Genomic DNA, 21,988 nt, shown 5'->3' with positions numbered 1-21,988 from the left:
AATGAGGAAAAATCACCACGTTATCTACTCACATTGTACTTTCAGAATATTCAATAAAATAAACAAGGTTTAGTGACCTATTGGTTTTGGGTACTCGCTGCGGGGCTGAACTCGCTGTAACTAAAGTCCCTCTGTACTGAGAGCAGGGATGGATTTACCTTTTTAGCGCTCCTAGGCAAATCTTATAGTCGCGCCCCTCAAAGAACAGACGACCGTGTGGGGAACCTGGGGGGTAGGGGGTACCTCTCAGCCAAAAGGGGGTTTGGGGGTTCTCCCCCGGAAAATTTTTAAAATCGGGCATTTGATTAACGTAATTTAAAGCTACTTTTAGGTTATTTAAGAGAAAAATTTTGTGGCTGAGATGACTCGTGTGCTACCATTGTTTTCAAAACGTTTAGGGAATTAAAACAAATCAAAACTAAACAAATGCGAGAAAAGTTTGGAAAAAGTGAAAAGAAAATTTTACTCATTAATACAGAGGGGGCGCGGGTTTTACGAACCTTATTAGTAGACACGGACAGATTCACAGATATTCTTCTTTTCGCGCCTCTTTTTTCGTCCTTAATTCTTTTTACTGATTTCAATTCTAGAACCCTTTAAAAAGTATGCATGTTTCTCAAAATTTTGCGCCCCTAGGCAGCTGCCTAAGTCTGCCTTGTGGGAAATCCGGCCCTGACTGAGAGTCAAGACAACCCCCCTCATGGAGTCACAAACGGGAATGAAGATTTCACAACTTGGCAGTTTTTCGTAATCTGTGATCGGCTCATTCTCAAGGTAAGGTTTACCTTTAAGTAAACTGTTGAATAGTTGATTAACTTTGAATTGCATTATTTGTTGAAATTGATTTTCCTACATAAATCCAATATTTCACTTGGAAAATTCGTCTTTTTGATGTATTCACGTACATGCCAATTATTCTTTAACGTTCTAGTGGATCCAGGTCAATTCATAATGATGCGTTGCAACGGGCGGGAACTTTCGGGCCTACGTAAGCTTGGTGCATGCGTGCGGCATGTCGCTTGAGCAGTGCAGAGGACGCGCGCGCGCCATTCTCGGGTATTTTGCGGCATTTGTCTCGCAAAAGCGACCAAACGGATGAAATTTACGCCCCGGCGCGGCGCGGCGTGGTGCCGTACCCTGTGTAAAAATTGGCAGTAGAATCTGTGTTCCAAAATACCATAGACTTAAGGCCGGCTGTAAGATTTCCAATAGCTTCTATAGCCGGCTACATAATTTCTTATAGCCTTTTATAGCCGAATTAAGCAACTCACAGTCAGGCGATAAAGTGTATGCTAAACGTCACTAATTACGGATGCTAGGACTTAGTGAGTTTTTGGACCACTGCTCTCTTTTTGGGCCGTAGTATCTTGATTTATTTCGAGAGGAAAGCTCCGTACTTTTGATGGACGCCTGCCATTCCTAATATATTAGAGAGCCTTCAGTTTCGTATGATACTGTGCAAAACCTCTGGTGTGAAATAGTTGCTTCAAGCGCCGTGGAAGGCTGCGTTGCGGCAGGCGGGCAGCCAGCGCGAAACGCGCATTGGCGCCTACAAACCTAACAGGGATACTTCACGCGACGCGTGAAGTATCCCTGTTAGGTTTGTAGGCGCCAGTGCGTCGCCGCTCCGCTTTATGTTAGGCTCTAATATTTAATCTGGCGAAGCAAGCGTTATTCAACTCATGATTTTGAAATGTTTGCACATCCTGTATGGATTATTCTCGTTTTAATTGATGAAAAAAAATATGTATTAAAGGAAAATATAATGTGTGTTTTGTAAATATTAAGGTGGTTCGTATCAAACTTAATGATTTCCAAAGCACACGAATTTCTACACAATATCTTATAGCCTTTTAGAATCGATTTATAATCGATCGAGGATAATCGCTCAGATGTCGATGATCTTAGCGATTTTATCGTCGAAAAAATCGCAACAAATCGCGATTTTTCCAGTGTATCAAAAGTAGCGATTGCCGGATTTCCTCATCTGCTTTATTTTTGGATCGGGAAACTAACCAAAAAGACGGATCCAGCGGGCTGGCAACACTAGACTTTCTCCATTTCAATCTGTGCTGAATAATCGATTTTTGGCGGAATCTGTTACTTAAAAAAAATCTATTCATTGCCATAGCTTTAAATAGGGTGCCTTTATAGACAGACGAACTGGACCACATTTTGCAATAAGGAACCACTATTTCTGGCTCATTTTAGAAACAACATATGGATTGCATTTTGCAAAAAGGAACCACTAGCATTGCAATGATGCTAAGATTGTGCAACTTCATCTTTTGCAATAAAATTGCGGAAATCGTGAAAAAACAATGAAATTTAGATGGTAATTTTTGTCTTAAATTTACAGTTTTTAGCGAGTAAAATAGAAACTATTAATGGATAATCGGGGTTTTCCTCCAAGATAAAAGAAGTTGCACAATCTTAGCAACATTGCAATGCTAGTGGTTCCTTTTTGCAAAATGCAATCCATATATGCCATAGGTTTCCCTCTACAGGAAAGTGCTTTAATGGGATAGCCAGAAATAGTGATTCCTTATTGCAAAATGTAATCCAACTAAACAAGACTAACAGAAAAATTAACTGAAATTTTCGCGGCATTTTATCATTCAATTTTCTACTTTTAAAATAAACTAAACATCAGGGGAAATTAGGCAACATGAATTGAGGTTAGATGGAGGTTGACAAGGCAAAAGTACGTACATGGAATTTTTCGAATTCCGAACAGAAACGAGTCTCACGAAACTCGAGTTAAAAACTGTGGCCCTCATTTATAAACTTTAACGATGGCATTAAATAGAAATAAATGTCAACCATGATAAAGTAGAAAAATAGTAAATTTAATGAAACACTGACTAATTAACTTGATTACACGAGGACATCATAAGGATTGAATGGTAACGGTGACTAAAAAGTTTGCCCTGAGTTCAAATTAAATTCTTACTCGGCAAAATCTGATACATTTAAAAGTACAGTGCGGAACGAGTGTAACTAGAAACATACGCCAAGTAGATGAAAAATAATTTTAAACCAAAAAATAATGAGACAAACGCACTGAAGGTTCCTGAGGTACACTTAAAGAGAAATTTATACATATTAGCGAGATCATTTTGTTTAAACTAAAATTGTACGATTTTCCTTACGATGAAAATCGCAAAAAATACATTGTAATACGGACATCACTATCCCGGGAACTTTGTAGAAGTAACTTATCCTGTTAGTAACATACAAAGTCCTCTGTCGGATCACTTTTTGACTGATCATGAAGTCTACTGCGCGGTTGAGACGCTTGCAGTTTCACCTGCTGCGATAGTGCAGACATCGATTGTCATCAGCAACTCGTGGTTGCACAATAGTTGCAAGATCTTTTCCCGGATTTCGAAAGGTATATTCTTCGAAAACTCGCTCAGGTGACCGAACACTTGACTCGCTTTTTCAATTAGTGCGACTTTATAGTCACATTTCCGGAACCTATGATAAATAATAGGAGAGAACAATGGGAACCTCGCAAAGTAGCTTCTAGACCTCAATGTACAACGAATTGAATTGCTCCTCAAAAACCGTATTATTTGGGGAATGGTAGCGTTTAAAATATCGTAGTAAGTGATTGATGAGTCTCCAACCGTTTCTGTCTTCAAGAGAGCAACCTCATTGATACATTCCTCCAGGAACGTTGATGGTACCGATTCCGGGACCCATTCGGGAAGTTGGTCTTTCCGCAACGGCACACCCCTCACAATAATATCTTCGTTCACTACCAAGTCAGCACTCGCCAACATAACAATGTGTCGGGACAGCGCTTCTTTCATTTCGTGTCTCACATCATTCTGATACTCATTTTTTATCACGGAGATAAGATAGTCGATAGCATCATCAATATCCGAGTGGAAATACACCGGTTCAAGTTCATCCAACACGTTTTCAACCAAAAGACAAGAGAGTCCCGGATTACCAACTTTGAGGATGGTTTGAAAGCATTCGGCGTTGAATGTAGTGATCGCCTCTCGAAGGATATCGTTGAAGAATTCAGCTTCGCGAACATCGTCGATTTCGAAAAGGTACTTGACGTCATCATTGTCGTCTCGATTGAGAGCCAGAATGAGAAGTTCCTTCATGACGTCCTTAGGTGCAGCATCCGGCACCGTGCGATTCGGGCGCGGTTTCAGGTGCACGACGGCACCCCACCTGAGCAGATCCTCGAAAATCTGCCGGTCCCCCAACTCCAGAACTGCGTCGAGAATCTGGATACTCTTCGCATCTTCCGGCAAAAGTTTGAACCCGTAATCGAAGAGTTTCCGCACCGTGCTCCAGTCAGCGGTCGAATGCCTCAAGATCTCTTTGAATGAGTCTCGGTGTTTATCGATGTCCAAACCTCCATGGTCGAGAAGCAGAGACACATGATAAAATCCTGCTTCAGCAGCGAATTCTAAGGCACTGCCGAACTGCGTATTCGCATTGACATCTGCCCCATTGTCGATCAATGTACGGATAAGGTCGGTGCTTTTTTGCCGCTTGAGAGCCACAAGGAACGGCGTGGCTCCTTTTGCATCTTCCGCGTTGACGTTCGCCCCGCTTTCCAACAAACGTGTCAAAATTAATGGCGATACATTGCCGCTTAGAGTCTTGACTGCGAGGAGCAGGGGTGTTTCGCCTCTCTTGTTCCTGGATTCCAAGTTGGCGCCGTCTTCCAACAGCATCTCCACGAGCCGCAGCTGCTTCCTCTTCACTGCAAAATGCAATAATGTGCCACCCTCATCGTGACGATATTTTAAATCGGGTCCCGCAGTTGCCAACCTCGCAAAAATTGCAAGGTGCTCTCTTTTCCATACCTGGCGAAATGTTCGCGAAGAAGTAATGTCGTCTAAAGAGAGGTGTCTAGTGCTTTCGTCGACAACACAGCGATTGAGGAGGAGTGGGAGGATATTGGAGTTGAAAGGATCCACGGTGACGATTAACTGTCCAGAGGAGTCGAGAATTCTGTGACCCACCCGGACGAGCATGTCCAGGAATTCCACTCTTCCGGATCTGGCCGCCTCCAGGAGGAAAGGTGGCAGTTCGTCTGTCCTTAAGACAATGACGCCGTTTTGCTCGAAGAGGTCGGCTAGGAGACTCAAGCGGGGTATAAGGGCGTAGACAACGATTTCGCTGCGAGTGAGAGGCGGTGGCGATCCTGATTCTGGTGAGGCTCCTTCGGTGGGGGCTTCGACTTGTTCCTTGTGGGCCACGAAGATGAACACTTGCCAGTACTTCTTCCCACGGATGTCCATCGTTGTGATTCGCCTGCAACAAGGAATAACTGTATTTTATGGATGCCGTCCAGTTCTAAGTAACGTTTCCGCAGAAAGCGCCCACATGTTTGAGATACGTCGCGTGTCACCCAATAGGATGTCAGGAAAAAATGTTTAATCTTTTCTTGAGCTTTGCACCAACCAACGAGTCGCCAATAACTTGGTATTCGACGAACAATTAAGGTGCAATCTAATTAAGGAGTCCTCTATGAACTGGATTACATTTTCCGAATAGAAACTACAATGTCGTCTTATTTTAGAAAAAAAAAACCTAAGTGACAGTAGTTTCCTTACGCAGATCGGTGTTTTTAGGTATGAGCCAGAAATTGTAGTTCCTTATTGCAAAATGCAGTTCAATTGAGGGTCTTGGAGGACAAGGCGCATAAGTGTAGTTTTAGCTATTTCGAGAAATACGTGTTTGAACTTTTGAAGTTTCGAAATCGCTCTTATCCGCATGGCGGAAAGAAAATTCAAACTGACTTTCTGATGCTTGAAGATTGGTATTTTGGAGCGAATTTTTCACAGGACGAGCATTAAATCCAGTTTCACTTGAAATCGTTAAGATCTCCATTCTTTCAAAAACTGCACTCTTTGTCCACCAAGCCCCTCAATAATTATGACACGTAACTATCACCCGCTGTTGACCTTCAGTTACTCATGTCAAGAAGGTATCAATATGAAGAAGTTTTTGGAAAAAGATAGTATCACTAGCCACTTAGAACATTGAGTGAGTTCTGTCAGGCTCAAACTTAGGAGCAATGAATTACTGTGGTGAAACTAGTGAAACCCTGAAATTCTGTTAATACCTACTCCACAATCATTTTACAGCCACTCAGATTATCAGTTAGAGTCAAACAAATCAAAGTGTAGTCAAACATGGCTCGAAAGTTGAGTCATATTTGACTCGATCTTACGTTCAATGTAGGAACAGAATATTGGAACTTAAAAAAGTGTTCAGGTACTGGAAGTAAGGTAGTATAGATCTCGGTTATAGAACGTTTCAGGGCGTGACTTTCCGCGAGGTTGCAAAGGGTTCGTCGGCCTCCATGAGAATGAAGGTGAAGGTCATGTTCTCCTTCATTTTTTGGACAATCATTCAAATTCACTAACTTAAAGTCAAAAAATTTATAACATGGGTTTCGTCCCATCCATTTTTTCTGCTCTGCGTTAAATTCTTTGCGTCAGCGGAAAAGAGAGAAACCTCTTTTTGATTGTTGCGGATATGCGAGAAAGTTTTGTTGCTTCATATCGTAGTTGAAACCGGATCTATAAAAAGGGACCTCATTTCCCGGAACAAGATTTCTTATATATACTTCGAACTCCGCGCGACTAGCGATGGCGGGAAGCGCCTGCGAAACAGAAGGGATACTTCAAGCATCGCGTCGTTTCCCCGATCTCTCTCGCTCTCGAGTCACGAATGAATCGCTATAGTTTCCGAGATGTGTACGCTGTTTGGAAATGAGGAGGGCAGCAGATGAACACAATATTGGAGGGTAAGCGCAAAAATAGAGCGAATTTTGATCAAATACTGGAAAACAAAACATATTGGATCTAGAGTTCAGACTCTTGAAAACATCGACAAGAAAAGGTACTCTTGATTCAATCAGAATCTAGCTTAAATCAAAAACCAAGCCTCTTAATTTAAGCGGATTTCATTTTGATTCAATCAAAAATCCGATTGAATCAAGAGTATTTTTTCTTGTCAATGTTTTCAAGAGTCTGGACTCCAGATCCAATGCGTTTTTTTTCTAGTGAAACGAGATAAATATTATATCATCTATTATCCAAGGTCGTATCATACGCCGTGAGTCAGTTGTGCTGGTCACAGAATCGTGTTTAGGTGCTTGATCCTTGTGAATTAGCTGAAAATAATAAGATCTGTCCGCACGGCAACCAATAAGTTTATAATGAGAGAGATATCGCGCTTTGAAAAGTCGGGGTAGGTATTGACGTCATTTACCGCGGTAGTGCCACCCTTGATTTCTTCCTCTTTTGTTCGATCCGTGATGCAGGCAGAGAGCGCAAAGCGAAACTGCAACGATATTAAAATGTAAATAAACGATAGTGAACTGACTGTTCGCCTAGCCTCTTCGCGTGGAGTTCGTTATCTCCTGATAAAATGATCTTTGAAGCGCGAATTCGTCTGTTTCTTGACTTTGTCCATGTTTTTTAATGTCGTCGAAGTTCCGCGTTGCGCTCTCTGCATCACTGATCGAACAGAACAGGAAGAAACTAAGGGTGTCACTACCGCGGTGGATGACATCAAAAACCCGACTTTTCAAGGCGCGATATCTTTGTTAATATTGAACGCAGGAAGCTGCTGTTTTGACAGATCTTTTTCTTTTCAGATAATCTACAAGAATCAATCATCAATAAAACACGGCTCTGTGACCAGCGCAACTGCGCAACTGACCCACTTTACCACTATCTACGCAGTCAGCGAACGACCGATCGGTCTTTGGTTCGTTAATATTCTGCATTTTTTCCCTTCACACCAAATTTTCTCTTCATTTTCATACAGATGCAGGGCCGGATTAAGGGGGTGGCCACATGGGCCGCGGCCTATTAGCATGAAATTATTTGATATTTCAAGAATCTAATGAAAGATTCCTTTTTAACCAGCCAAAAACCGCCAGGATATCGAATTTCCTGCAAATCCATCGGTAAACAGCAGTAAAACTGATTTCCCACAATTTTTCCGCCGCCATTTTGGAATTTGTCAAAATTTCAGATATCCAATGAAAGATTCGTTCTTCTCGTGCCGGAAACCCCCCAGATACCAAGTTTCATGCAAATCCAACGATATGCAGCTTAAATATCCACTTCCCGCTCGAGGCCGCCATTTTGACCGCCGCCATTTTGAAAAAGACTGACTTTTCTGGAAAACCAATGCCAGAATCGTTTTTCTCATCTCGAAAAACCCTATGATTCCGAGTTTCACACCAATCCGTCCATAAACAACGGAGATGCCAAACTTCCGCCATTTTGAACTTTGACCGGCCGCCATTTTGTCAAAAATGAATATTTTGACCTGCGGTTTGCGCCAAAAATTTTCTTTTTTTATTATCTTTCGAATGAGGTATCACAAAGGGAGGGTTGCCATTTGAAAAAAAAAAAGTTAGCCCCCGCCCCCCTTAAGGGGGGCCGCCCCCCAAAATTTTGGGGGGACCAAAAAGTTGCTACCTTGGACCGAGGAACATTCCCAAAGTTTCAAACTTCTATCTCAATTTGGAAAAAAGTTACAGGGGTGGTCAGTGACTTTTGGATAACCCTGTATACTAACTACATTCGGGATTGCCTATATTTCTCTCGTGATTTATTTCATTAAGATTCTGGCGAAAAAAAAGTGTGAAGATATTCTTTATTACCCTAGAGAAGTTTACTGAAAGTTTCAAGGCGTTATATTCTTAAGTTTTCCGTTAAAAACTAAAACAAAAGAGAAAATTGGGCCAAGTAAAATATATAGTCAGGCTAATTACTGGCAACATTTTGCAAAGCGGAACTAGAATATGTCAGGCTCAGTTTGGAAACGACGGAAGTACCGTTAGTTTCCCTATACGTTCATACGTGTTTTCACAGATGAACCAGAAATTGTAGTTCCTAATGGAGATGTTGCATGTGTAAGGAATTTGCGATTTGGCTACTAATTCTCATGTAAAAGTTCGCGAGAAACACGATGGTGCCACTGGTTTTCTCTGAAATCAACTCCCAAGCTAAAAAAAAGCTCTCAAGTAGAGGCCAAAATGGAGGGGATATCCCACGCTAATCAGGGAGTCCACCTCTACATCAAGACAATCTCTTCATGCAAAGATAGGGAGCAAATCAGGGAATGGTGACAGGGCTGCCACTTTATTTGGGGACTCAAAAATTGAAAACCCGGCATCACTGCTTATGTACTTGCTCCCTATCTTTACATGGAGAGTTCGTTTCGATGTAGAGGTGGACTCTCAGGATAGCGTGGGATATCCCTCCATTTTGGCCTCAACTTGAGAGCTTTTTTTGAGCTTGGGAGTTGGTTTCAGAGAAAACAAGTGGCACCATCGTGTTTCTCGCGAACTTGCACATAAGAATCGATAGTCAAATTGCAAATTGTTCACACATGCAACACCTCCATTGCAAAATGAAGTCCAGTTGGATTGCATTTTGCAAAAAGGAACCACTAGCATTGCAATGTTGCTAAGATTGTGCAACTTCTTTTGTCTTGGAGGAAAAACCCGATTATCCATTAATAGTTTCTATTTTACTCGCTAAAAACTGTGAATTTAAGACAAAAATTACCATCTACATTTCATAGTTTTTCATGATTTCCGCAATTTTATTGCAAAAGATGAAGTTGCACAATCAGCATCATTGCAATGCTAGTGGTTCCTTTTTGCAAAATGCAATCCAGTTGTAGTTGGGATTGTCAAATTATCTCGTTTCTAATTCGGATCACACTTAGCAAAAAAGAACCAGCGCGATAACAGTGTTTTCAAAAGCATACAACGTCTCCTTTTCTTCCTAAATACCTAATATATGAACACAATTATTTTCTTTAAAATGACCAATTTCTTGGTGGGAAGCCAAAACTATTATCTTTTCTGGGAGATTTTTTTGATAATTATGAAGAAGCAACATTTTTACAACACTGTAATCGCGCTGGGTTCAAATGCGATCCATTGGATAGAACAATGCGAGAAAGCGTGCATGAAATAGTGTGAGTTCGGGTACTACCAAAAATGATCTTGCGAACATCAATGTCAAAACTGTAGAATTCATTTATTTATCTAGATGATGCGATTTTAAAGAAATACATTTAACCATGAAAAAATAGTAACTTAATGAAAAAGTAAAAAAATAGTAACTTTAATGAGACATCGTTTCAAGGCAATTACCTCAATAGTACATTTATATATAATACGATTTAAACAGTGGCGGTAACTGAAAAGTTTATCAATAAAGTTGAAGTCAAGTGGTCGCCAAGGTCTAAAACCGGTGTGAGTTTAAGGACGAATGTTTCTACAAATACAGGACGTAGATAAAATATAACAACAAAAAAAAAGGGAGTGAAGAGACATACGTGTAACAAAGACCTCGAAGTACATCAAAAGGCACATTCTTCGACGCTTACGAGAAAATTTTGCTCAAAAAAAGATCAATCTGTCATGAAAAGAAGCTCGTAATTAATGTATTCTAAAGGGTGTTCGAAAAGTTCTAAAATTGTCCTAATTGAGGTAGAGATTTGTTCCCAGGTCAAAGGGGGCTACTTTTTAACCCCCCTATTATTTTCAGGCACCCCTTCCTGGGAGGGAGGGGAGGGGACGGACGGACTCCAATTTTTTTATTTCAAATGGGAAGACCCCATTTGTTGTACCTCATTCGATTCGAAAGAAGATGAGAAAAGAAAATTTTTCGCGCCAAGCCGAAGTCATTATCTTCAATCGTCTCATGGCGGCCGGTCAAAGTTCAAAATAGCCGAAAATTGGCTCTTCGGCTATTTGCGCATGGATATGCATGAATCTCGATAACTGGGGGTATTTTGGCACAAGAATAACAAATTCGACTTTTTTTTTTTTTTTTTTTTTTTTTTTTTTTTTAGAAAAAGCCTAATTTTTTAAAATGGCCGCCGGTTACGGTTCAAAAAGACCAAAAATTGACACACTCAATTGTCTGCCGATAAATTCGTTTTTCTCGCGCCAAAATAGCCGTAGTTACCGAGTTTCAGGCGAACCCATCAGCAAAAAACGAGTTAGTCAAGTTTCGGTCATTTTGAACCTTAATCGGCGGCCATTTTAAAAAATGAGATTTATTTAAAAAAGAAAAAAAATCTTACGTCATATTCATTCGTCTCGTGCCAGAATACTCCCAAATACTGTGTTTCAGGCAAACCAATAGGCAAATAGCCCAGGTGGCAATTTTCGGTCACTTTGCAGAACTTTGACCGGCCACCATTTTGAAACGATTTAAGATAATGACTTCGGCTTCGCGCGTAAAATTTTATTTTCTCATCTTCTTTCGAACGAGATATCACCGGGGGATCTTCCCATTTGAGGAAAAAAAGTTGGAGTCCGTCCTTCCCCCTCCTAAGGGGGGGGGGGGGAGGCGAAAAAATAGAGGGGTCAAAAAGTAGCTCCCATTGACCGGGGAACGTCCTCCAAGTTTCAAATCTCTACCTCAATTAGGTCAAAAGTTAGAGGGGGGGGGGGGCGACTTTACGAACACCTTGTATGATAAAGATTGCACTACCCGAGGATTTTCCATGGGTAAATTATCCTCTTACAATTCGTAAGATATTGTGCATGGCTAGTACGGCCAATAGACTTGAGTTAATACTTCCATATATGATGCCGTCATCGGATTGATAAAGTCTGTTAAGGTTTTACTTCGTTGCAAACATTGATTAAAATTAGCAACTCGTGGTTGCACAACGGCTGCATGATTAATTCTCGTAATTCGAAAGGTATATTTTTCGAAAATTCACACAGGTGACCGAACATTTGCATTGCTTTTTTCATTAGTGTGACTTTATAATTACATTTCCGGAACCTATGATAAATTATGGGAGAATACAATGGGAATTGAGCAAAGTAGCTTTTCGACTTTAGTGTACATCGAATGGACTTGTTCTTTAGGAAACGTATTATTTGGGGCACCGTGGCGTTTAATACATCGTAGTACGTTATCGTCGAGTCTCCCACCGTTTCTGTTTTCAAGAGCGTGACCTCATTGACACATTCTTCCAAGAACGTTGATGGTACCAATTTCAGGACCCATTCGGGAAGTTGGTCTTTCCGCAACCGCACACTTCCAAACACATTTGTACTCACAATAGTATCTTTGTTCACTACCAAATCAGCACTCGCCAACATAACAATGTGTCGGGACAGCGCTTTTTTCATTTCGTGTCTTACATCATTCTGAGCGCTATTCTCGTAAGTAGCCTCGATATTCACATCGATAAAATCATCATAATCGTAATACTCCATAACAACGGGCTCTAATTCCACCGGTTCAAGTTCATCCAACACGTTTTTAACGAATAGACAAGAGAGTCCCGGATTACCAACTTTGAGGACGGTTCGAAAGCATCCGGTGTTGAATGTTTTGATCGCCTCTCGAAGGATATCGTTGAAGAATTCAGCTTCGCGAACATCGTCGATTTCGAAAAGGTATTTGATGGTTTTATTATCTTCTCGAGAGAGAGCCAGAATGAGAAGTTCCTTCATGACGTCCTTAGGTGCAGCATCGGGCACCGTGCGATTCGGGCGCGGTTTCAGGTGCACGACGGCACCCCACCTGAGCAGATCCTCGAAAATCTGCCGGTCCCCCAACTTCAGAACTCCGTCGAGAATCTTCATATTCTTCGCGTCTTCCGGCAAAAGTTTGAACCCGTAATCGAAGAGTTTCCGCACCGAGCATTTGTCAGTGGTCGAACACATCAAGATCTCTTTGAACATGTCTCGGTGTTTATCGATGTCCAAACCCCCCTTGTTGAGGAGCATCGACAGGCAGTCACATCCTGCTCCGGCGGCGAGTCTTAAGGCACTACCGAACTGCGTATTCGCATTGACATCTGCCCCATTGTCGATCAATATACGGATACGGTCGGTGCTTTGTTGCCGTTGGAGAGCCACAAGGAACGGCGTGGCTCCCTTTGCATCTTCCGCGTTGACGTTTGCCCCGCTTTCCAACAAACGTGTCAAAATGTCCTGCGATACGTAGAAGGAATACGTGTCGATTGCTAGGAGGAGAGGTGTTTTGCCGTCCACTCTCCTGGCTTCCAAGTTGGCACCGCTTTCCACCAGGATCGCCACAAGTCGCGTGTATTTTCTCCTAACGGCGTAGTGCAGTAGTGTGCCACCATCCTTGTGGCGGAGTTTCAGATTGGGCCCCGCGGTCAGTAACCTGGTCAAAATTTGTAGATTCGCCTCGTAGTGCAAAGAATGGCGGACATGGACATGATATAGCAATGACAAAGCGTCGTCTTCCGTGCGCCATCTCGTGGTCTCGTCGACGATGTAGCGAACGAGGAGGACTGGCAGGAGGTCGGAGTTGGAGGGGTCCACAGTGACGATTAACCGACCGGAGGAGTCGACGATATGGTGGCCCACTCTGACAACCATCTCGACCAATTCCAGTCTCTCGGATCTGGCCGCCTCCAGGAGGAAAGGCGAGAGGAGCTCGTCCGTCCTCAAGACGATGACGCCGTTTTGCCCGAAGACTTTGGAGAGGGCATCAAACCGATCGATGCGAGGCAGAAGAGCGTACAGGACGATTTTGCTGCGAAAGAGAGGGGGCTGCGATCCTGGTCCCGCCTCCTCGGTGCGGGCGGTGTCCCCTTCGGCCCTTTCCTTGTGGGCCACCAAGAGGAGCACTTGCAAGTACTCCTGCTCTCCCTCTGCCATAATCCAGGCTCCCTGAAACAAGGGAAAACTGAGTTGTATCGATACTGTACGGCTCAGGGAGATGTTTCTGCTGTGAAGGCGCCGCCGAATCGTCAGTGTACAGAGTTTAAAAGTTCCGTGGTTAGGGTTACTTTGAGTTTCCTTTCTTTTTTTGGTCGGTGAACCAAAAGGATTTGTTTCATCGACCAAAATCGACCGAAACCATGGGTCGCTCTGAGACTTGGCAGGAGGCCGCTGGCGTCACTGCATCGTAATCGAATCTCTCTCTCGTTCTCAATGCTTGGGAAAAAAATATATTTTTCCTTTGTGACTGTAAGAGTTTGTCCGCCGTTTTGGGCACATAAAATAATGCCCCACGCACTATTTAATCATGATTAGGTATTTTTTCCTTGACACAGTGTTTTACCTAATTAAGTTGTTTTACTTAGGTATTTTTTTCCGCTGGACTGTGAAGTGTGTATCTCTGGCAGATACATGAGGTGTACTGTAAGAGTTTTTCAATGTAGCTTCTGCCCTGACCTCATTTGCAACATCCCTTAACTGCGAAATGAGATACTTAGGGTGTCTGCTAGAACAGGCTGGCCAAAAATAAGTACTTTTACAGTATTTTTCAGTGGATTCCAAAGAAATTCAGCACCTCCTCATCAGAAAAATTCCGTACTTTTTCAGTGCCTCCAAATCACGAAATTCGAAAATTGCTGAAAATTTGAAATTCTCGCTCGAACTGCGACAATAATGGCGTGAACACAAAATTCATTGGTGGCTTGAAGATTAACTGACTGCATATTCGCCATCTTGCAGGCAAATACTACCCTAAGAATCAACGCGTAGGAAACTGCATACTTTCAAGGTTTTATAAAAAAAATAAGCGTGGTCCGCAGGAAAAAATTCCGGACCTTCCTCCGGGATTCCCGCAATTTTTCGGTACTTCCGGACCGCCTTTAAAAAATCAGTACTATTTCAGGACTTTCCAGGAATGTCGGACTAGCGGTTACCCTGTACGTAGGTTTAAGGTAATTCTTATCGGATTAGTCTTCAGAATCCAGTTTTCTTTAAGTTTGTTGGTAATGCCTCGCACTAGTTAAGATCAGCGAGATAAATTACCTAGTGTTCATGTCACTTCTGTGTTCATTATGTACTCTTGCGTCACTGAGTGAATTTATCAAAAAAAAAAAAAAAAAAAAAACCTCAAGAGACTTTGCACGGTAGGCAGCTTTACATATACGGATGCGGCTGGATGCAACTTCAGTTGCCCGATGGACGCGCGTGTTGCCTACAGGAAAAACAGAAGGCACTTGGGTAGGTTTACGATTTATATCGACGGTGAAACTACCAAACCACGTATCTCGGTTTGCGACGTCGCAGACTTCCTGCCATACTTAATTTTTTAAATAGAAAACTACTCAACGTCAATTCGTGAAAACTTCCGTAATTTTTCCTCTTTGTGCGGAGAAAAATCTGTGAAAATTGTAAGGAATGATTTTGATTTGATCTCCTTCAAAAAAATAAAATGTGAGTGGAGATTTTTAAACACCGCAAACGAGATACGTGGTCTGGTAGTTTCACCGTCGATATGTATAAAAGCGCCTAAAGCTATATGTAGAGGAGGAAGAAACAGAGGGCACATAATGCTTGCTCCTAATGCAGTGCCATAATGCCATGCGCTATGTAATTGAGCAGGGGACCACTTCGAAACTCAACTTTAGATTTAAAGCTTCATAAAATTTCTGTTGGCGTGATGTCTTACACAGTTCAAAATTTCCATGTTCATGGTTACTTTGAGTTACTCCTTAAGGGCAGATCAACCAAAAGGACTTTGTCTACTAAGGAGTTCGAATAGTTGCTCGCTCGGTTTCGGTTTGGTGAGAAGTGAAAAATGACGCGCTATTCATCACGCTATCGCGGAAAATGTGCGAGTTTTACAGCGGATTCGTTGAATCCTAAACGATCCCACGCTTTAAACAATTTAAGAGAAACTAGGCGATAATCTTCGCGATATCGCGGCAAATACGCGATTTCTCCAGCGGTTTGTAAAATCATTAAAATTATGCGTATTCACCTCATATCGCGACACAAAGGCATATTTCCCGGCGGAATGAGAAGAAGGTAAAAGACCACTCAATTTTCACCTTATCGGTATCGCGGAAAATTCGCGAGTTTTATTTCGACGCGAGCGTGGAATTCATACAGGTCATTAATTTGTGATGGGCAATGAGTTATGAAACTCCTTCAATTTTGCGTGATACCACATACCTACTTCGGAGTTCGAATAGTTGCTCGCTCGGTTTCTGTTTGCTGAGAAGTGAAAATTGACGCGCTATTCATCACAGTATCGCGGAAAATGTGCGAGTTTTACAGCGGATTCGTTGAATCCTAAACGATCCCACGCTTTTCAACTGGATATCACGGAAAATGAGCGGTCCTTCCTGCGATTGCAAACAATTTCAGAGAAACTAGGCGATAATCTTCGCGATATCGCGGCAAATACGCGATTTCTCCAGCGGTTAGTAAAATTATTAGAATTTCGCGTATTCACCTCATATCACGACACAAAGGCATATTTTCCAGCGGAAGAAGAAGAAGGTATAAAACCACTGAATTTTCACCTCGATATCGCGGAAAATTCGCGAGTTTTACAATGGTGCGAGCGTAGAACCGTGCGGCACTTTTTGCGCCCCTGGGAATATAAGGGACACAGAAAAAAATGGGTTGCTGATTGAATAATTCAATTGATAAAAAATGTGACTGCAATGTTTCAAATGTTTTTACAATAGTGGAAAGCTAATTTAAACATGGGAATGGCTAAAGTTGTAAAATCTACATTTAACATTGCAGTCATTCCTTTTACAACAGAATTGTTGGATCAGCAATTTACTTTTTTCCGTATATGTACCTTTTAACAGGTCTTGTCACAAATTAAAACTTCCAGAACACTTACTTGACTTAGTAGACTCAGTTCAGGGTTTCAGCTACATCTACAAACAGATAAACAAATAACAAATTGTTAAAATTAGAGTGACAAGATAAAGGAATAGGGCTGAATTCATATTACCTGAAAGGGAAAGAAGTCAAAAAAGGTATGGAAAATGAGCTTCCCCCTTCAACTCATGCAAGTTTTAATAGATTTTTTTTTCTTTTCTTTCTTTTTTTTTGGTGTCTCGAGGAGATAAAAAAATCCGCTAACCAGATACCTACCAAACTTTGACCGACCGTCACCAACCTCATAAAGGTTTCGTGTGATTCACAGGAGATAGTTCGGCTCGTCCTCAGAAAAGTAGGTTTTCACATGGAGCCAAAAAGGAATCTCAGTGAATTAACAATGTATACAGCTTCGTTTTTTGAGAAAAGAGTCTTGAAATTTTTCAAACAGGACGAATTAATCCTTCTCCTTCACATTATTCAGGAGGATTTACATTACATTCACCTTTAAGTACCTATGATTTGCCTCATTCCATTATATTCATGTGTTGCCACAAGTGCTTCCACCTACAACAGTTTTGTGTAAGCAATCAATCTCTCATCTGTTGTCTCCCACATGATGGAAAATATCTCATCGAAGCTGTTTCAGTATCTCAACAGACATTTTATTTTGTCGCGGGAGAAGCATCACACGAATGTGTCTGAAAATTTCAGAGACTTTCCTCACATAGGTGAATAAAAAGCATATGAAATTTTGGAGATTATAATTTTAGAAATACTTGTGCCGAGAGTGAATGCACGCACTTCGTTGAAATTTTTCTGAATATTCTTCTTGATTTTCCTACTAATTACAGAAAAAATGCTGGAGAAACAGTCCATTAGATTCTTCTCTAAAACTAAAATAAAGACGGATTCTGGGACATCGCAATCGGTGTTTTGCTATTCTGTCTTTTCCCTGAAATTTTAGGAGCCACCTTGGCTGAAAAGTCCAATTATTCGGAGCCAAAGCAACTTTTTGCATACTCATCATGTTTTGCTGCTGTTTTACAATTGCAAGTTTGAAAACATCAGTGCCGTGCAAAAGCCTTTTTAAGTGCGGAACCGACGAATGCCGCTCAGTCCGCTGCCTTTTCTACCGAAGGTTGAAACTGTTTAGTTTTGGAGGCTGTCGAAAAATTCGTGAATCGATCGACAAACGCGTGAGTATCGACAAACTTGTGAGTCGATCGGTTCACGTTTTGGATTTTCGATGAGCTTTCAGACGTTGCCAAATATCCTCCGAGAAAAACCGAATTTACAGGGAAAGTTGTGGATATTTTTTTTCAAAATTTTTAGAGAATTTCGTACGCAATTCAGTCTAAAACCTCTAAAAATTTGGAGGAAAAAATAAACATAGATTTCGTCAAAAATACATATTTTATTCGGGGAAGCTTGGCAACGCTCGAATGTTCATACGGCGTTCCTCCTTAGCACGGCAGAACACTGCTACCTAGTCGAGAGCGAGAAAATGCTTATCAAGGTACGGAACTTAATGGCAATTGAACGGAGTTAAACAGAAAGGAACCAAGCCACATCAGGATCGAACCGAGAAAAAGAGGTTTAAAGTTTAGCTCCTGCATAAGACTCAATGTAAAAGATAAACTTCAAGTTCAATTTCTGCAAAATTTGCTCCAACAAAAACTTTGAATTTTTGGCGATAGATAGTAGAGCAGTGGTTGAGTTCAAAACCACTCATAACTCAATTTTTCCCAAAATGTGGGTTGGTTCCTTTCTGCTTAACTCAGTCCAATTGGCGCGGCGGGCGTGGGGCGCTACCGACCCGCGCCGAGGAAATCTCGGCTGAAGGAACGTCTGGACGCCGCGGAAAGATGCCGAAAAATTCCGCTAAGTCCGCTGCCTTTCCTACCAATTTTCGAATGTGTTTAGTTTGGTTGGATTCGATCGACAAACGCGTGAAACGATCGACAAAATCCGTGAGTCAATCGACAAACCCGTCAAACGATCGACAAAATCCGTGAAACGATCGACTAAAGCCGTGAATCGATTGACAAACCCGTGAATCGATCGACAAAGCTGTGAGTCGATCGAATCACGTCGATCGGTTCACGTTCTTCGAAACTTTGGTGGTTTTTTAAAACTTAATTTTCGAGCATTTCGCGTCGATAGATTCACGTTTTTTCCCCGATCGATTCATGTCGCTCGAATCAACACCGGTTTTTTAATAATTTTTCCATCGAGTCGGTGTCGATCGATTCACGTTTTAATATTTCGGTCGATTCTAGACGATCGAATCCATACCCTACTGAAAAAAGCGCGTCCGATCATTTTCGCGTCTCGGAACATACTGGTCTGATCAACGAAAATTCGAGAAATTGACAGCGGATGCAGCGGGAAAAATCCAAGAATTCTGCTCCTTAGGTGCTGTGCATCATTATTGAGCGTAATAATCGCATTCGAATATTCGAATAATCGCATTCAAAAGTGTCATTTTATCTCTCACGGTTCATAAAAAATCAAAAATCGAAGCAATATTTGAAAATATTTGAATATTTGCATCCGAACTATTCGCAATCGCAAGATTTGAATTCTCAAATATTCGCAATAATCGCATTCGAATTCGATATTCGTCCATCCCTACCTCGCCCTCGACTCGGTAGCAGCTTCCGCCAGCGTCCAGACGCCGCGCCGCGAAAAGACGCTCTTAGGGTTCCATAGGCTTCGAAGGCTCGGTGTAGAAAATAAACTTTTAACTACTTCCTCCCTTCACAAACTGATTTATTTTTTTCGACTTTTAGATTTTGGAGGGAGGAAATATACCTAATGGTAGTGGAACTCAAAAACATTCTCAACTCGATATTTTCGAACATGTGGGTCAGTTCCTTTCTGAAAAACTCGGTCCATTTAGTGATGTCCACCAGGGACACAGAAAGTTCATGGTCTTCCCTGGAATAAATGACCGGCAGAAAAGTGTTGAAATACCAACTGAACAGATAAAGAAGTGATCTCAACTGAAATTGGTGTAAGATTAGACTGATGTCAGTTAAGATCAGTAGAAAATGGAACTGGTTGACTGTTTTGACCCTATTCTAGCTATACTTACTGGTAATTCATATCAGGGTTGAAGCGAAGTCCATTTCCCTGATAAGCCCAACATCGCCAGTTTTCAAGTGTAATCCATCCAAGACTCATCGTCGAAACGGACTTTGCTCCCTTAGCTCCATGATGCCTTACTGTGAAGACCACTTTTTTAAAGAAATTTTCAAGGAAAGTTGGGACCTTCATTTCGTGGTTCTATGGACAAGTGGACATGATTTTGCGGCATGGTCTTCCTACTATCTACAAAGCTTTTCTATCATGTCCTTTCAACTGTCCAATTCTTAACACCTGTTATTGCAGTCCTCTCATGCACATACGAAACTAACCCTGACCCACCAGCCATGTGGTCAAAAAGTGCCTGCATCCCTGAATGCGACTGTAATCAAGGGTATTAAACCTTTATTTCATGAATAGATAAGAACTTACGTTGAGACACTCCTTTCAATGATTTGATTTAAAAGGGGTAGGTAGAGTCCACGCCAGATAAGTTTCCCACCAGGGATGCAGAAAATGCCCAATCTAGCGCTCGCCTGGGAAAGCCCCCAAAAATGTGGAAGGAGGGAAAATTTTGAAGGGTCTTCAGTCAGTAAACGACGAAAAACAGAAAAAAAGATCATCTTTTTATAGATTGGTGGGAAATTTTTTGGAAAACCAATGAGAAGAAAATATGGAAAGCCCGCAGGCGGGCGTGTGAAAATGTGGAAGCATGGAAGATTCTGCACGCGCACTTTCAGACTGCCACAGAAGATCTGCCATCTTCCTTCTTGATTTACTTTACATGTAAAAGTGACGTCAGACGAACTTCAGATTGCAGTCTAGAAGTGCGTAAACATATTGGTCGTGGACTCTATCAGAAAATAATAAAACTTCTGGCAGACAAGAAAAGGCTAAGGAGAAGAGAGCTATGTGATTGATCAGTAATTTGAGCACCTGAATAAGTCGCTTATCCCCTTTATCAGGCTGAATGATTGACTAGCAGAAGGTACCTCTTTGCTGCCCGATAGCCAGTCAATTAAACAGCCCAATAAAAGGCAATAGACAACTTCCTTAGGTGTTCAAACAACAAGACTGATCAATCATATAGCTCAAGACCAATCCACACAGGTCAGTCATTCCCAAGGACGAGTTTTGGTACTCTACTGCGCAGTGACGTAGTATTGAGTGCCTGCAATGTATTTCTTATGGGAGCACTCAATGCTACGTCACAATGGGTGCTGCGAGTTATGGCCGGGCAGGGGAGTGGATTTCAAAAAAGCTGCGCAATGACTGACCTGTGTGGATTGGTCTTGATATAGCTCTATTTCACCCTAATTTTGTCTTGTCTTCCAGTCAAATACAAAATTTCCACGAGGCTGCTGTCTACCAGTAGGAGAGAGACAGGGCTTGAGTCCAACATTGAAGTTTCCCTTTCCTCCGGATTTTGCGTTTACAAGATAAATGATAGGACCAAAACTTTCGGAAGTTGTCAAAAAAGGAATCTATTCACCGATACAAAATAAACATAGTTTGGATGTGTGTAGAACTGAACATGCCATGAAGGTGTACTTATCATGATGATGACAGATAGATTGGTCGACAGTAGCAGCATGCACGAGGAGATAGGAGCATTGCACTGTAAAATTGAGCAATTGATGCAACGATCGCGATCTATGGATGCCAGACTTGATGGCAGGTAGAGAGGTTGAAAAACGTACAAATCAGTGTTCGTGCTTGAAAGTAAGTCATACAAGGAAGACAAGCACATGGCTAAGTTGTGAAAAGTTGGCTAATTAATAAACTCGGGGTACCTAAGCATGAAGAAGAGGTGAAATTCCTTTAACGTGCACATAAAATAGTTTAGATAAAATTATCTACTTACCACTACAGAAGGGATAAAGTGCTGCTTGATCTAACAGTTTCGTTTCCGTTAACACAAGAATGAACAAAAGTACCTGCAAATTTTTGCGCTAAGTCAAGTCAGCTATTTGTTTATTTACTATTGTTTATTCGTACCGTTCGCACATGTTCGCAACTTCGCACATAACTTCGAACTTCGAGTTTATATACTTACAGCACTTTGCAGTTTTTTTTGCATTGGAAACATTGCAACAGGTTTCGTCTTGTCCTTGCAGGCAACCACAAATCATAACACTAGTAATCTCTTCGTCATTGAATCAACTTAATTCAAGTAAATTTTTTCCCCTATTAATGCTATCAAACTGCATCATTAATTCAAAAAATGTATTTTAAATTACAGAAATCCATAATTTGAAATTTCAAGAAGTCTTTAAGATGGATGACATGATTGACATG

General features: G+C 41.5%; 1 protein-coding gene across 3 annotated transcripts in view; it reads right to left on the bottom strand.

Annotated features, from left to right (window-relative positions):
* The window catches only part of LOC109035712 (uncharacterized), a 35,340-nt gene extending 13,396 nt beyond the window's left edge, over positions 1-21,944 (bottom strand). The window contains exons 1-3 of one of the 3 annotated variants that reach the window (XM_019049449.2): positions 21,555-21,799; positions 16,620-16,656; positions 2,829-5,289 (exon numbers count right to left, since the gene is read on the bottom strand). In XM_019049449.2, the coding sequence (XP_018904994.2) occupies positions 3,279-5,276 (1,998 nt within the window). In that variant the 5' untranslated portion in view covers positions 5,277-5,289; positions 16,620-16,656; positions 21,555-21,799 and the 3' untranslated portion in view covers positions 2,829-3,278. Of the gene's footprint in view, positions 1-2,828; positions 5,290-10,878; positions 13,694-16,619; positions 16,657-21,554 lie in introns of those variants that run through there. The other 2 variants (XM_019049440.2, XM_019049455.2) reach the window with 2 other exon arrangements.
* Between the last annotated feature and the right edge of the window lie 44 nt (positions 21,945-21,988).

The sequence above is a fragment of the Bemisia tabaci genome, chromosome 4 (genome assembly GCF_918797505.1).
Source record: "Bemisia tabaci chromosome 4, PGI_BMITA_v3".
NCBI classification, from domain to species: domain Eukaryota; kingdom Metazoa; phylum Arthropoda; class Insecta; order Hemiptera; family Aleyrodidae; genus Bemisia; species Bemisia tabaci.
Note: the sequence above shows the minus strand (reverse complement) of the source record. Positions and strands in the feature narration are given on the sequence as shown.